The following is a 15,118-nucleotide window of genomic DNA, read 5'->3' on the forward strand; positions in this document are numbered from 1 at the left end:
AATATATCAGATGTACAAACACCTAACATATTTGTTGCTATGTCACTTTTTCACATTAGATATCTAGGTTTATCAATTGTTGGAACTCTAATCTTGATGTGGGTTCCATCTAAAGCACCTAAGCAATTCTACATCACATGCATAAAACCTCGAGTTAGGATACTATATTTAAACCCTAAATCAACGATGACAGGCCAAAATATGGTTGATTCTTTGGACGAAACTTTTGGGATATTTTCTTATTTGGACCTTAGCATTTATCAGAATATTACATTAATTGATATCTAAATGTATCTAGGGTTGAGTGGTCACCAAATAGCCCGTTACCTATATAAGCAACTTTAGGGTCACTGGAATTGTGTCCAGACTTAGAGACAGTTTTTACTATTCAATTTTCTTTTTATGTTCTTTTAGTCGGAACTTTTTTATTTCAATGTGAAGACAATTGTGAGAGGAAATTGCTCCCACACCACACTTCAATCCATATTCATGAGTTGTCTCTTATCTCTTATTCTTTTATTTATATTTTCGTTAACCTTATCAATTAGCGTTTGTATGAATAATTGAATAGATTATTGTGCTTATTTCAAATCTTGCATGATTCGGTTATTAAACTAATTTATCTGAAATTGGTTGTTTATTCAAGATTACTTAGTATATTAGGGAGTGACGCCCTTGATAGAATATCTAGATAGGTGAGACCGAAAGAGTATCCTGTCGTGTATAACTTGTTCCAAGCGATGAGACCGGGAGGGTATCCATATGCCTAGGAAGAGACCGGAAGGGTGACTTAGGTGGTAATCCTTAGTGAGGATGAGATTTGAAGGGTATTCTTAGCTAAGGGTGGTAAATAACTCAATCGATGATAATTAAATATTTAATTAGATAATTAGGAATCTCATATCATAGATTAGAGGCTCACATTGTCAACACTAGGAATAGAAAATTCCATTAGGTTAATTTAGGTTAGTTAATTTAATTAGTTTAATTAAAATATTAATTTGGATTCACACTATCGATTCGTGACTCAATTAGATTAGTAATTATTTTATGTAATTGATTTAATAATAGTTTCTCTAATTTGCAATTCTTTGGGTACGATCCTCGAAACACTTACCAGTGCTTCGTTGTAAGCTAAACTATATTACAATTTGACCCGTACGCTTGCGGACACCGCCAATTTAATTTTATATTTTTTGACAAGTTTCTCCAACCATGTGCATTTCAATTGGTACCTATGTAAATCCTTCAACCTCTCCTTTGATGGCACGATACCTAATAATTGCCCGCACATTGACTCCAAATTGATGCCATTAGGTCCAATTACTGCCTCTCCATTAATTTGAATGTCAATTATAAAAGTGATGTCTTTGAGAGTAATTGTTTCTTCCTTACATGGAAAATGGAATGTAATTATTTTCGGCCTCCATATTTTCACCAAGATGGAAACCAACATGGAGCTTTTCCATTTTATATGCCATGGACAAATTGACATCTTGCAAACATTCTTAGGAATGAAGATTGGGATCCGAGAAGTGTAAATTATGTCAGACCTAAAGATAATACTAATTGTTAAAAACAAAAAGAATTAAAATTTGGAAAATCTTAAAAATAATTCTTCGATAATTAAAAAAATAATTAGAGATTTCACCTTGTTGAGGGCACAATTAATAATATGGTAGACCATTTTCTCTCGAAAAATATGTAAATAAAAGCATTTTTTTTTGTTTTTTTGTAGAGTTGGAAAGCTTGAGTAAGATTTTGATGAGAAAAAAAGAAGGATGATTGAATTTTTATAGAGTGGAAGGCGATCACCATAAGAACTGACTTCCACTGCATTCAATGTAGTTGGTTGGTCCTACGACAAAATAAAATGCTAGTCTAACCTTTTATCTCTAAACTTGACACTTGTAGATTTCAACTCTTCTCGACATGCTGACATAAAATGTATGAATTAATGTGTTGATTTGGCAACACATTAAACTATACTCGATATCAAAATTGCCTAAAAAGCGTATTTTGAGAAATGAGTTTATCAATAAATAATAAGTTTTATTAGGATTAAATCACTATTTGGGGTCTAAACTTAGCAATTTTTCTCACATTGGAGTCTTAACTTTTTTTTGGTCAAAGTTAAGCCCTGAATTTGACAATTGTTTCCTCATTAGGGTCTGAACTTGGCAATTATCCCCAAATTAAGATTTAAACTTTAAGGTTTTTAAGGACTAAGTTGAATAAAAAAGAGTTGAAGTCTCAATGTGAGAACATTTGTCAAGTTCAAAACCTAACATGAAGAAAAAAGGGTAAAACCTTAATGTAAGAATAATTAACAAATTTTAACCTAAATAACAAAAAAGGAATTCAGACCAAGTTCAAATCAAAAGGTGATTTTAACTTTATTATTATTATTATTAAGTCAAAAAGTGCATATATAATAATAATAATAATAATAATTATTATTATTATTATTATTATTAAATATTTTAAACATAAAAAATAGAGAAATCTTAAAATTAAGAGTTGAGCCAAAACCAAAGGCATCAACACCTCAACCATTACTTCTCTCCGGCCTTTCTTTGCGATAAGTTGATAAAGTCCCAATCCTTACTTCAAAGTTCAAGCTTTCCTTTTCTTAATTAAAAAAATAAGCAGAAAGAAACCCTTTGGAGCTCTCTCCTTGTTTCCATCTCCGTATCTACGCCCAGTGTTCCATCAACTCATTTTCTGTCCTTCTCCAAATAAACTTCCCTTTCTTTTTCTTTCTATTTGAACCCGAATGTTTCGTGCATTGGCTTCTGTTTTGCTTTGTTGCTTCTTCCTTGAAGCCTCTTTTTGGGTTCACTTTTCTTATGGGGACTTGACAACCTGCTCGGGGATTGTTCCTATGACGGAAAGAGGCGATAAGATATCGATAACGGACTTTGGTGGTGTCGGCGACGGACAGACGCTCAATACCATAGCCTTCCGGAAAGCTATATATCGGATTCAGCATCTGAGAAGGAGAGGCGGCACGCTACTTTTTGTGCCTTCTGGAGTCTACTTAACCGACAGTTTCAATCTTACTAGTCATATGACACTTTATTTGGCTCGAGGTGCTGTTATCAAAGCCACTCAGGTAACTCAAGTCTCTTAACTACTGATTATTACTTGCTAGTATTATCAGAGTCTTCACTCAAGTTTGGATCTTACAGAATCTTTATTCCAACCCTTCCCTTCCTAATATTGCTAAAAAAATTGCTGTATTTTACTCAAACGTAAGGTTTAATTGTGAGGAAAATGGGAGTGAGTTGAATCTTAGAAATGAATTGATCATTGTTAGATTAAAGTACTTTGCTTCTAAAATGGTAATGAAAGCTGTAATCTGGGTTTTAATTATGAACTAGTATAATTTATAATAATAATTGCAAAGACTGATTCTTCTATATGACTGTTATTCTTGCTTTTCTTTCCTTTTCTTTATTCTTTGTTCACTTTTTTAAAGATTTGGGTTTTGGTTGCATTGTTGTCTTAAATATAATAAGTGTAGTTTGTACGATATAGTTGAAATGACAATTTTATTGCGACACTGTTTGTGGCGAAGATGGTCTCCATGGAAGTGGGTCCGCGCAGCATTGTTAAGATATGAGAGAAATATTGTCGGTTGCCATAGTATAGTTGCATGTGCATGATATTTTGGGTTTTCTTTTTTCTTTAGTTCTCATTCAATAGCTGGCAGGCTTTGTTGTCCAACTTGGTGCCATATCTAGTCTAGATTAATAATATAATGCAGTCCTGTTACAGTGTTGGTGTTATTAATTAAATAATAAAATCATACTCTTCCTAATGGACAGTAGTAATAGACAATCTGAATGGATGATGTCGCAATAGCTTTCAATTAAGATATTTTTAGATGTTAGAAAAATAAGTGGTTATGGTCATACTTGAAAGGAGTAGTCAGATTTACGTGTGAGTATCCAATTATGACGTGTATATTCAAAATTTTAAGTCATTTCAAGTTTTTGGGGGTGTTTGGAGAATCATATCCCACACATTGGTTTTTGACTATTATTTTCTTCTAATCACCAGAGAACCATGTTTTCTATTTAGTTGTCTGAAATCCCTTTCTGCTTGAAGTCTACTGAATGCAGTCATCATGTACTCTACTTGGGTTATAACATGCTGAAAACTAGTCGTAATGGTGGCCTAGTTTATGGGAGAAAATATGGCTATTTGTGGCTGGTTCTGCTTGTCATTTGGTAAACTACCATTTGATTTTCACAAAAGAACTAAATAAAAAATTGATGTCTTATTTGTTTGACATTACGAAGGCAGCCTCATAGGAGCAGTAGATGGAACTGCCATTAAACTACTTATTAGGAGATTAATAGATCATTTCATAATGACATATACATCACGCATCCCGGATCAAGTAAAAACTATGGGTTTTTAGCAGGCCACTGCTACATCCATTTCATTAGGAATTGATGATCGCCTTTGTCCTTTGAAATAACATACTTTTTTTTTTCCTTATTTTTTCCCTTAGCCACAAAGATGTTCTTATATCGAAGAGATCAATTTATTCTCCACCTGTCTCCTTTTTTCTTTCATCATGCCTATTTGAAGCCCTGTTGAAGCCTTTCTCCTAATTTGAAAGTTTTCAGAAACTTCATCGCACTGCTATTCTCTTAATATGGTAAGATTTTATTGGAGATGCTTCTTGCATATAATTTTCTTCCTGGATTAATATCTCAGGACACCTCAAATTGGCCTTTAATTGCTCCTTTGCCATCTTATGGAAGGGGAAGGGAGCGCCCTGGAGGAAGATATATGAGCTTTATTCATGGAGATGGACTGGAAGATGTGGTGATAACTGGTAGGTATTGATGTCTATGTGGTCGATCATTCTGATAGCTTGCCTCACACATGTTTTAGATATATTTGTTTTGTGTTCTGTTAACCATCATGAATCATTTAAATATGATGAATCTTATGTTTGAGATACTTATCTATATACTACAAAAGCCTATTATACACTGAGAACAACATGATTTACTGTCATGGATCTTCATGTTATTTTATCATACTAAGGTTAATAGCAAGTAATTCAGACTTCTGTAATTTTGCTGGAGAATAAAAGCTCCTCACATCTATCATGTCTGTGTTCTATTATCACGGTTCATGTAACTTCAACTTTAATTACCATGATTTGTTTTAACTATAACAGGTGAGAATGGCACAATTGATGGTCAAGGAGATATTTGGTGGAACATGTGGAGGCAGAGGACTCTCCAGTTTACAAGACCAAGTCTCGTTGAATTTGTGAATTCCAGAGGCATTGTCATTTCCAATGTGATTTTTAGAAATTCCCCCTTCTGGAACATTCATCCTGTTTATTGCAGGTAATTTTTGCATTAATTCTTACAACCAAAGATTTACTTCTTGATATAATTTATAAGCCCTACAATTATTTGAGAGGTGTGATTTGACCATGTTGTAGATTGGTGTCGCTATAGATTGTTTATGTCAGTGAGGGCCTTATTTACAATTTGATCATATGATTCTTATCTGTTTAAAAGTTTTAGTCCTTCATTAACCAAACCAATGTTGAACTATTACATGAAAGTCTGCAAGAAAACCCCATTTTTGTGCAATGAAAATCAAAGGAACTCTGACTTTAAGACAAATTGAATCATTATTGTTTTCCTTTTCTTTTTCAATTTCATTACATTTCCTCTTCCTTTATGGTGATTTCCAAGCCTTGCACGTTGTCACATTTAACAATAAAGGAGCTGAAGGAAAGCAGGTATGCACATTTCAGGGTGCTCCAAAGGTGTTTCTATAGCATAGTTTGTAGCAAGAGTTAATTAGTTGGTAATTGGATTTGCTATTATGATCACGTTAATTGGTGTACCTTTGTTGGCTGTTCTTGTATTTTTATACTTAGTAAGAATTGCATGTTTAGAATCCTAACTTAGATATCTTTTTCTTCTTTGCAGCGATGTTGTTATTCGATATGTTACCATCCTTGCTCCACCTGACTCCCCAAATACTGATGGGATTGATCCAGGTAAAAGAAAGAAAACGGAAGTAATTTTATTTGTTGAATTCCTCTTAGGGTTTGATATTCACACTCAAGCAAGCACTTAAGGCAGTTTTGATAATGTTGAACCGCGTATAAAACTCATAAAACTTATTAATTATACGTATTAGTTACATAGTTTTCATAAAACATATACATTTTACATATATATTTATATTTTATATGGTTACGCCTCGTTTTACTCGGGCAAGCTCTTTTTTTGCGCCTTGCACCTCAGGCTATATAGAGGTCCTAGTGCCTCGAGTGCACCTGGCGCCCTTGACAACATTGATTCTGATGACCCTCTTCCCAAATGTTGGAAAAGGAAGTGAAGAAAGGAATTGTTTTTGGTTGATTAGGTGTAATTTTCAAATCTGAATGAAATCTAGTGGGATGTCTATCATTTGCTCCTTGCCCTGCATATATATATTTTATATTGTAAAAGCTATCGGTCGGAATTTCTTGAAAAATGGCTATGTTCATTAATTGATTCCCATGCTGTAATTAAGAATGAACACCGTGATATTGTGTGAGGGATCAGTTTTTCCGTGTTCTTCTGTTTATTTGAATGGAGAAATTTCTTGGAGATTTTAATTATTATACTTAAATGCCTCATTGGTACAGATTCAAGCTCCAATGTCTGCATAGAAGACTCGTTCATTTCTACCGGGGATGACCTTGTGGCAGTGAAGAGTGGATGGGATGAATACGGGATTGCTTATGGACGCCCCAGTTCTTACATCACTGTTCGGCGAGTAACAGGTTCAACCCCATTTGCTGGAGTTGCAGTGGGAAGTGAAACATCTGGAGGAGTGGAGAATGTGTTGGCCGAGAACATAAATCTTTACAACTCCGGAGTTGGTGTTCACATCAAGACTAACATCGGCAGGGGAGGGGTTATAAAGAACATCACAGTGTCTGAACTGTTCATGGAAAACGTTAGAACAGGTATAAAAGTAGCAGGTGACACCGGCGACCACCCTGATAACAATTTTAACCCAAACGCCCTCCCATATGTCAAGGACCTTATGTTAAAGAACATTTGGGGTGTGAATGTCCAGCGAGCAGGTTGGATGCATGGCATCGAGAATGCCACTTTCACCGGCATCTGTCTTTCAAACGTTACCCTCCAGGGCACGACTGGACCAAGACCTCCTTCCTGGAACTGCAATGCCATAAGGGGGGCTGCAATCGAGGTTAGCCCACGGCCATGCGCTGAACTCACCAGCGTAGAACAGAGTGGTTCATGCGCCAGCCATTCCTAAGATTCATGTTATAAAATATAGTTTTCTACTCTGATTTTAACCCTTTTATGTCTCTTTTTTTTTTCTTTAATATTCACGTTAAACCTTTCCATTGCAACAAGTAAAAAAATTCATGAAAAACAGAACAACTAAACCAGTGATCTGGCAATATGAAATCTCACAGCGCAGTTACTATAATACAAGGAACATCATATGGTTCATCTCAAACGAGTGCAATCTTATTTACAACCCATAGTAAGGCACACTAAATAGTAATATGCACGCATACCCTAAGGGCTGGTGACTAGAAAGTGAAAATTACCCAAATAAACATATAGATAGATGCAACACTAGATCACTATGATCATTTTAGAAAACGTGCAGGGTATATTCAAAAATGAATAAAATACTTCCGGAACTTCTCCATGAACCCGCCCTCGTGCTCCTCTGTCTCATCCCTTTCTTCCTCTCCATGGTGATGATGGCGGTGGTGGTGGTGGTGGTGGTGGTGGTGGTGGTGGTGGTGATGCTCTTCCTCATGATCCTCTTCATCATGGTGCTCGTGGTCATGGTCTTCATCATGGTGCTCCTGGTCATGGTCTTCATCATGGTGCTCGTGGTCATGGTCTTCATCATGGTGTTCGTGGTCATGGTGGTCTGGCTTCATAAAACCTACATGATGCTTAGACTCGGTGCCATCATCGTCAAAACTGCCCCAACTGGCCTCGATCTGGCGAACAACACCGCGTGACTCTGGGTCAAAACTTCTCTCGTTGGACAGTATCATATCGTTGCCGTAAGAAATGAAGCGCTTCTGATGGAAGCGTGGATTCAAAAGCCTGAAGCGTTTATGGAAACGGCAGTTGTGCTTGTGACGGAACGGATTCAAGGGACGCCTTGGGAAGTGGCGGTTGACAGGGTTAAAACTGATCCTGGTCAAAGGAACGGAGGCGACGCCGGAGGCATCATCATCGTGCTTGAAGTCGAGTAATTTGGGGGGTTCAAAGTGGGGTTTCTCGCTGGGGAGAAGGATGGCGGATTCGGGGTCGGATTCGGATTCGGATTTTTCGGGGGTGACATCATGTTGGGATTCAGATGTGATGAAGCGGGCGTGAGAGAAGGTGAAGAGGAGGAAAGTAAGGGTGAAGAGAAAAGCGAGTCTAGCCATTTTTGTCTAAAAGGGATTTTTGGTGAAGGCATGAAATATGGATTAATAAAAGGGGCTGTGTCAGGACCGGTGGTTTTGACTTGGAAACAGGAGGTGGTGCCGGAACGGGTCAATAGGGGTGACCCAACACGTGGCTTTGGACACAGTACATATTTAATTATTACTGATAAATTAATATGTTATAATTTTATTAGTATCAAATGAAATTATTAATATGAATATATTATTTTAATTTTATAATTTGGATTAATGAATACTAATTAAGTAGCAATAGCGAACCTATTAGAAATTTGAAAACTGGGCAAATCTGACTTTTGGGATTTTGGTTTGGTGTCGTATGGGACAAGTTTTGGGTTTGACAAATCTGCTCCAGAAGCTTCTTTTTAAAGTAGACTTGTGAAATATTATTTTGTGTTTAAAAATAATACTTGATAATAATAAATATGTAGTATGTACGAAATTAAAAATAATTTAGATGAAAAATCTAAGTAATACTCGAGTGAAAAACTGTGTAATAAAATTAAAATGTACAATGTTATCAAAACAAAATTTTAATTGAGGTGGTTTAAATCAATGTGAAAAATTAAGATTTTATAAGTGCGGGTGACAATGGTTTGAATCTCACTATATATAAAATGTTTATTGATTTTATTTAAAATATAAATAAGACAAAAATATTTTTATAATAATATAATTAATTTTAAATATGAAAAAATATTTTAATAGTTCTTTTAATTGAATTGGTGTGGCATTAATTTAATTAAGAATTTAAATAATAATACAAATATATAAATAAAGTACAACAAAAATATAAATTTAAACCTATTTTTCTTCCTTGACAAAAATTTAAGCCGTGTTGGGTTGGCACGTCTGATTAATCTTTAAATAAGGGTTGGCCCTGTTTGTATTGTATTGTGTGTAATGTGGAATTGAATCATTGTTCCAAACTCTGATTTCACATTGGACAAAAATTTAAACCATGAATATTTGATGCTATAGTTTTCACACTCCACAAATAGTATGTGTATGATAAAATATTAAAAAATATATGATAATTTTTTAAAATTATTTATGAAATAAGAAAAAAAAGAGTTCATTATTAGTGAATTAATTATTATCTTATAAACAAATGGTAATTGTTCTGACCATTCCATTGCCACTAGTGTAACACCCCTTACCCGTATTCGATGTCGGAATAGAGTATGAGGCATTACTAAAACACATACACTTGTATACGTATTAAACCGAGTTACAAAATTTCATCCGAATTAAAACTTTTTATATTATTAACGTGCTTTTATAATTCTTTACAACCTATCCTCGAAATATTGTATTCATAATAAATAGAGCCTATAAGACTCGATACAAACTCATTCATATACTCAATTTATCCATTAAATCATTTCAACCTTGAATAATCCACATTATGCCAAAATCAACACTAATAACAATCATAAATCTCTTCATATTAATTTCACATATTACTACATTACATATCTTGAGCATATGCCAAAATTTCGTATACGCAACCATCAACAAACTCATTTCTCCTTTAGTCGACTAGTAAATTAGCCTTAAAATTCATATCAACCATTAAATCTCACAATTTTATAACATCTCATTACCAAATGATTCTAATAACAAGATACTTTATAATCATCCTTATGACTACAGATATTTCACAAAGCATGATTATCATCCAGCATTATCTATGTACCAAAATGACTAATTCACAAGCAATAACAATTCAATGTTTTATTTCAATTTCATTCAATTCATAACTCTTCGTGATCACAATTCAAATTAATTTCTCAATCCAATTTGCATTTCAATACCACAATAATTATTTTAATTCAAATCATATCAATAATAATTCCCATTCAACTCATAAACAATTCAATATTGATATTTACTTTATTTTTTTAGTACTAACATATTATTCAAAATTTTAACAATTGCTATTAATAAATTCAATACCGATACGAATTTACTATTCAATTCGGCGTCTATCGATTATAAACGAGCATATAGCCAATTATACACGAATCATTCGTATATTTTATTTTTTCCTCCTCCTCCTCTCCATTCCACATCCTTAGTGTACATAACACTCTTAAAAATAACAATCTCTATAGTTTCACTATTCATTCAACTTCAAATAAGCTGTCTAGTCGGGTTACAGTCACTAAATTATTTTTATCCGGAGCTACAGAGCTCCAAATTATAATTTTCCCAGGAACTAGACTCACATATCTTCTTACCATGAAATTTTCAGAATTTTTGGCTTGGCCAATTAGTACAGTTTATTCATGAAAGTCACCCCTGTTTCACTGCTCAACATCTCTGACCTCTCTTCACTAAAAATGAATTATTTTATTGTACATAATTCGGATGATATTTCCGTTTGTTTCCTTTGAAAATAGACTCAATTAAAGATTCTAAGCATATAAATTATAACTCATAATTATTTTTTTACAATTTTTAATTATTTTCCAAAGTTAGAACAGGGGATTTCGAAATCAATCCAACTCTGCCTCACTAAAATTCAAATATCTCAAAATGTATAACCCTTTTGCTTGCTCTGTTTCTTTTATATAAAAATAGACTCATTAAGCTTTCATTTCATATCTTATTCACTCTCTAATTCAATTTTCACCATTTTTGGTGATTTTTCAAAGTTACACAACTGCTACTGTCTAAACTGTTTTGTTGTAAAATGTATTCTTTCATAATTTCACTTTTTCACTATCTCAATTCCATTGAATTAATCACATCTCATTCCAATAGTTCATTTCAATTCATATACAACCCATTCAATTTATCACTATATTCAAAGCAGTCCAATTTCTCATTTCCAATTTCAAGTCAATCTTCAATTCAAATCTACATATATATATTCATCATTCAAGTACACTTAGTTAATTTTCCCGATGAACTTATCGGAATAAAAACAGATTTCTCGGTGGCCTACACACAGTCCGTACCACCTTTGTGTAATAACAGACTCTCGGTGGCCTGCACATAGTCCGTGCCACCCTTGTATCTTAACAGAATATTGGTGGCCTGCACATAGTCCATGCCACCCTTGTATCTTAACAGAATATTGGTGGCCTGCACACAGTACGTGCCACATATGCGATCTATCAGTCTGGTACACGTAGTGGACCGCACTTAGTCCGTACCACACGTGACCCAATTGCGATCATTCATATCTTTTCCATTCCGAGGTTCAATCGGGAAATTTTTACTTTTTAATATTTTACCATTTCTTCTCTAACCAATCTTAATTCATAATTTGCATCAAATATTTGTTCCACGTATAGTACATTTCTTAAATAAAATAATAAAGCGCTTAAGCATAAATAAAACAATATATTATCTACATACAAACTTACTATCATATTTTCAAGGTCAATTTCTCGCCTTTCACCACTTTTAACAACACATTTAACCTATTTAGCACTCATATTAATCAATTTGATCCAAAAATAATACTTAAAAATTACATTTTTACCCCTAAACTTTTGTAAAATTACGATTTTACCCCTAGGCTCGGAAATTAAACTTTATTCCTTTTTCATATGTTTTATAACATGCTGAACATTTTTTCCTTCTATAGCAACATCAAATTCTTGCTCTAACATGCACTTATGAACAATAATAATTTTTTACCGATTATGCCGTTTCACTTGTTTTCACTGAAAATCGCTTAGCAAAAATTGTTTAACGCAATTTCAAGCTTCATATTCTACCATAAAATATCAAAATAAACACATTTCACCTATGGTTATTTTTCCAAATATAAACCCTAGGCTATATTATTACTAGAATAAGCTAAATTAAGCTATCGGGACTTAAAAACGTAAATAACATAAAAAACGGGGCTTGAAATCACTTACTACGGAGCTTGGAAGCTTGAAAACCCTAACCATGGTTTCCCCTTGCTATTTTCGTTCATCATGGAGAAGATGGACAAATTTTTGGCATTTTTGGCCTTTTTAATTCTTTTAATTACTAAATGACCAAAATGCTCCCAACTTAAAAATATCCTATTTCACTTATCTCTTGTTCATTTTTGTCCAACAAGTTAACCAATGGTCTAATTACCATTTAAGGACCTCCAATTTAAAATTTCATAACAATTGGACACTTCTAACATGTAGAACTCAACTTTTGCACTTTTTACAATTTAGTCTTTTTGGCTAAATTGAGTGCCCAAACGTCGAAAGTTTTGAACGAAATTTTTACAAAATCATTCCGTGAAATTGTAGACCATAAAAATATAATAAAAATAAATTTTTTCTCGTCAAATTTGTAGTCCTGAAACCACTGCTCCGACTTGACCCAAAATCGGGCTGTTACAACTAGAATAAAAAAACTCCACAAACAAATTTAAGATAATGTTAAATATATTTTTTAATTATTTTATTACACCCTAAAAAAATGACATTAACTTAGACTAATGGAGTTTTTTACTCACTTGCAGTTTATAGGATAATGATCCATAAACAAAGGAGTACGTTACACTACAAACCATCTAATTATGTTTAAATTTTTCCTTTCACCGCTCAATCATAAAAAACTTTAAAATGGTCATTTTTAGTCAAATTTCACCAATTATCATTTACTTTGTGACAAAAAGGTGATATATGACAATTTTAAAATTAACATAATAATAAATTTAACTTTTAATATTTACAACGTCAAACTGATCACAATTTTTAAAAACATTTAACCATCAACATTTACACATTATCTAAATTTGATCTTAATTCTTTAAAAATTATTTAAAAACCCAAAATTTAATTTGAAAATTTAACGCGATGCCTAAATCTAATAATATTGAGAAACCTAAGACATTATTTCAATTGAAAAACCTAGGAACCTAACATTTGCATTGATAGCTAACATTATTTAAACCCGAAATGTCAAGAAACCCACAACATTATTACAATTGAAAAAAAAAGATCCTTTAATCTAATAATACAATCTCCAAAATAAAAATAAAAGCCCAAAATTTGATTTGGAAATTTATATAAAATTTGGCTAAAGTTTGAGCAAAAAATCAAAGGATAGAGTTGAAGAAATTAAAGAACCAGAAAACAATACAGTCGCCAGCGTAACCCCCACCACCCATGGCTACTGGGTATTTGTAGAATTAGGGTTTTATGTAGACCTTACTTAGATTTAAAGGAGAAACACTAAAGATATGGATGATGGGCGGGGATAACAGTGAGCCCAAGGCCTTGCCGGGAGCATATTGTACGCCAAAATTCATGTGCGAAGATTTGCTTGACATTGTCACCAAAGCTTTGGATGCCATTTGAGGACTCTTACACTATGTTTAGCTGGGTGAATGAAATAGAGTTATAATAAGTAATTTAATTATTTGGTTCAATGGAATAGAATAAAGCTGTAATAATATTCTTGTGTTTGGTTGAATCGAATAGATGTTATAATAGTATAAGGAAAATTGTTTAAATGACCAAAGTACCCTTAGCATAATTTTTTAGGTAGATGATTATTATTATTGTTATTAAATTTGAATAATATTATTAAATATAATTTAATAAAAAATAATATATAATTTAATCATATTTTAACATTATTATTAAATACAATTTAATAAAATAATATATAATTTAATAAAATTTTTAATAATATTATTAAAATACGAATTAATAAAAATCATAATATATAATATTATAAAAATAATATATAACCTACTTTATTATTTTTAAACTGTAATGCATATTTAATGTGCTACAATATCATTAGCGAAACAAATAATTTAATTATCTTCTAAACTAAAAAGCAAAATATTAGAAGTGATAAATAGATTGAGAATTATATTTTACATCCAAACATAATGTTTATATTTTAACAAAAAGTTACATGATGCCATTAGCTTATATGCCATAATTTATATGTTAAATTTTACAACATCAAAAAATTACAACAGTTTGTGGCATTCTATCATGTCATTATACCATCCAAATATTACAAATACAAAAAGTTATTAAAATTCAGGAGGAAACCTTCTCACCCATTCCAATCGCATTGAAGAAGGTAAACTAAAGAAAATGAGCATTTGCGTTGGATGGTTTGAAATTTTGCTCAAGGCATAATAACGCCCATCCTCAGTTAATCCTTCTACTTCACATAAAGCAGGATATAATTTTTTAGCACATTCTTGAATCACTTTCTCGGAGGCAATGATCTTACTTAATTCAAGGCCAACAGTCCAAATGTTTTCCTCTAATAACATTGCAACATCAATAGTTGAAGTGGAAGTTTGTTCCCTTCCATCAAAAATCTTTTTTCTTCTTCTTTGAAGATGTGGAACCATCTCGACAGTTACGATTGTGTAGCTGAGACATCCATCTCATCCAAGGAAACATCATCTTCGCATCCACGGTAATCGTTTCCTTCTTTAAGATTATTTACAGTAGCTACAACCTTAGCATTTTTTTTCAACAATATATGCAATTGTTTGAGCAACTTTCCCTGTAGCTCGATCTTTTGCATATATGGAAGTAAGTTGATCATAATAAGGGAAACTGCGATGTCTAAATTGACCGACTGTTTTATGACTCAATAAAAAAAGAAGAAGGAATCGACATTAGGTATAAGTTTGTTCAAAACAAG

The 15,118-nt window shown here is 32.9% G+C and overlaps 2 protein-coding genes across 2 annotated transcripts; one reads left to right on the forward strand and one right to left on the reverse strand.

The window, feature by feature from the left end:
* Window positions 1-2,524: 2,524 nt before the first annotated feature.
* Window positions 2,525-8,707, forward strand: LOC107909932 (probable polygalacturonase). Its single transcript, XM_016837645.2, has 5 exons — window positions 2,525-3,115; window positions 4,732-4,852; window positions 5,204-5,378; window positions 5,976-6,046; window positions 6,683-8,707. The coding sequence occupies exons 1-5, from the start codon at window positions 2,777-2,779 to the stop codon at window positions 7,321-7,323; spliced, it is 1,347 nt and encodes a 448-aa protein (XP_016693134.2). The 5' UTR covers window positions 2,525-2,776; the 3' UTR covers window positions 7,324-8,707.
* LOC107909940 (sarcoplasmic reticulum histidine-rich calcium-binding protein) lies at window positions 7,466-8,470 on the reverse strand. The gene has a single exon (XM_016837653.2). It carries the CDS (start codon window positions 8,468-8,470, stop codon window positions 7,694-7,696), a length of 777 nt encoding a protein of 258 aa, XP_016693142.1. The 3' UTR covers window positions 7,466-7,693.
* Window positions 8,708-15,118: the final 6,411 nt, after the last annotated feature.

This window comes from Gossypium hirsutum, chromosome D08, assembly GCF_007990345.1.
Source record: "Gossypium hirsutum isolate 1008001.06 chromosome D08, Gossypium_hirsutum_v2.1, whole genome shotgun sequence".
Lineage (NCBI taxonomy): Eukaryota > Viridiplantae > Streptophyta > Magnoliopsida > Malvales > Malvaceae > Gossypium > Gossypium hirsutum.

Excerpts from the sequence above, each read along its gene's own strand:
- LOC107909932 (XM_016837645.2), top strand. The coding sequence starts at position 2,777 with ATGTTTCGTGCATTGGCTTCTGTTTTGCTTTGTTGCTTCTTCCTTGAA. Across the intron at positions 3,116-4,731 it reads CTGTTATCAAAGCCACTCAG|GACACCTCAAATTGGCCTTT; the intron begins GTAACTCAAGTC and ends TTAATATCTCAG. Across the intron at positions 6,047-6,682 it reads TACTGATGGGATTGATCCAG|ATTCAAGCTCCAATGTCTGC; the intron begins GTAAAAGAAAGA and ends TCATTGGTACAG.
- LOC107909940 (XM_016837653.2), bottom strand. The coding sequence starts at position 8,470 with ATGGCTAGACTCGCTTTTCTCTTCACCCTTACTTTCCTCCTCTTCACC.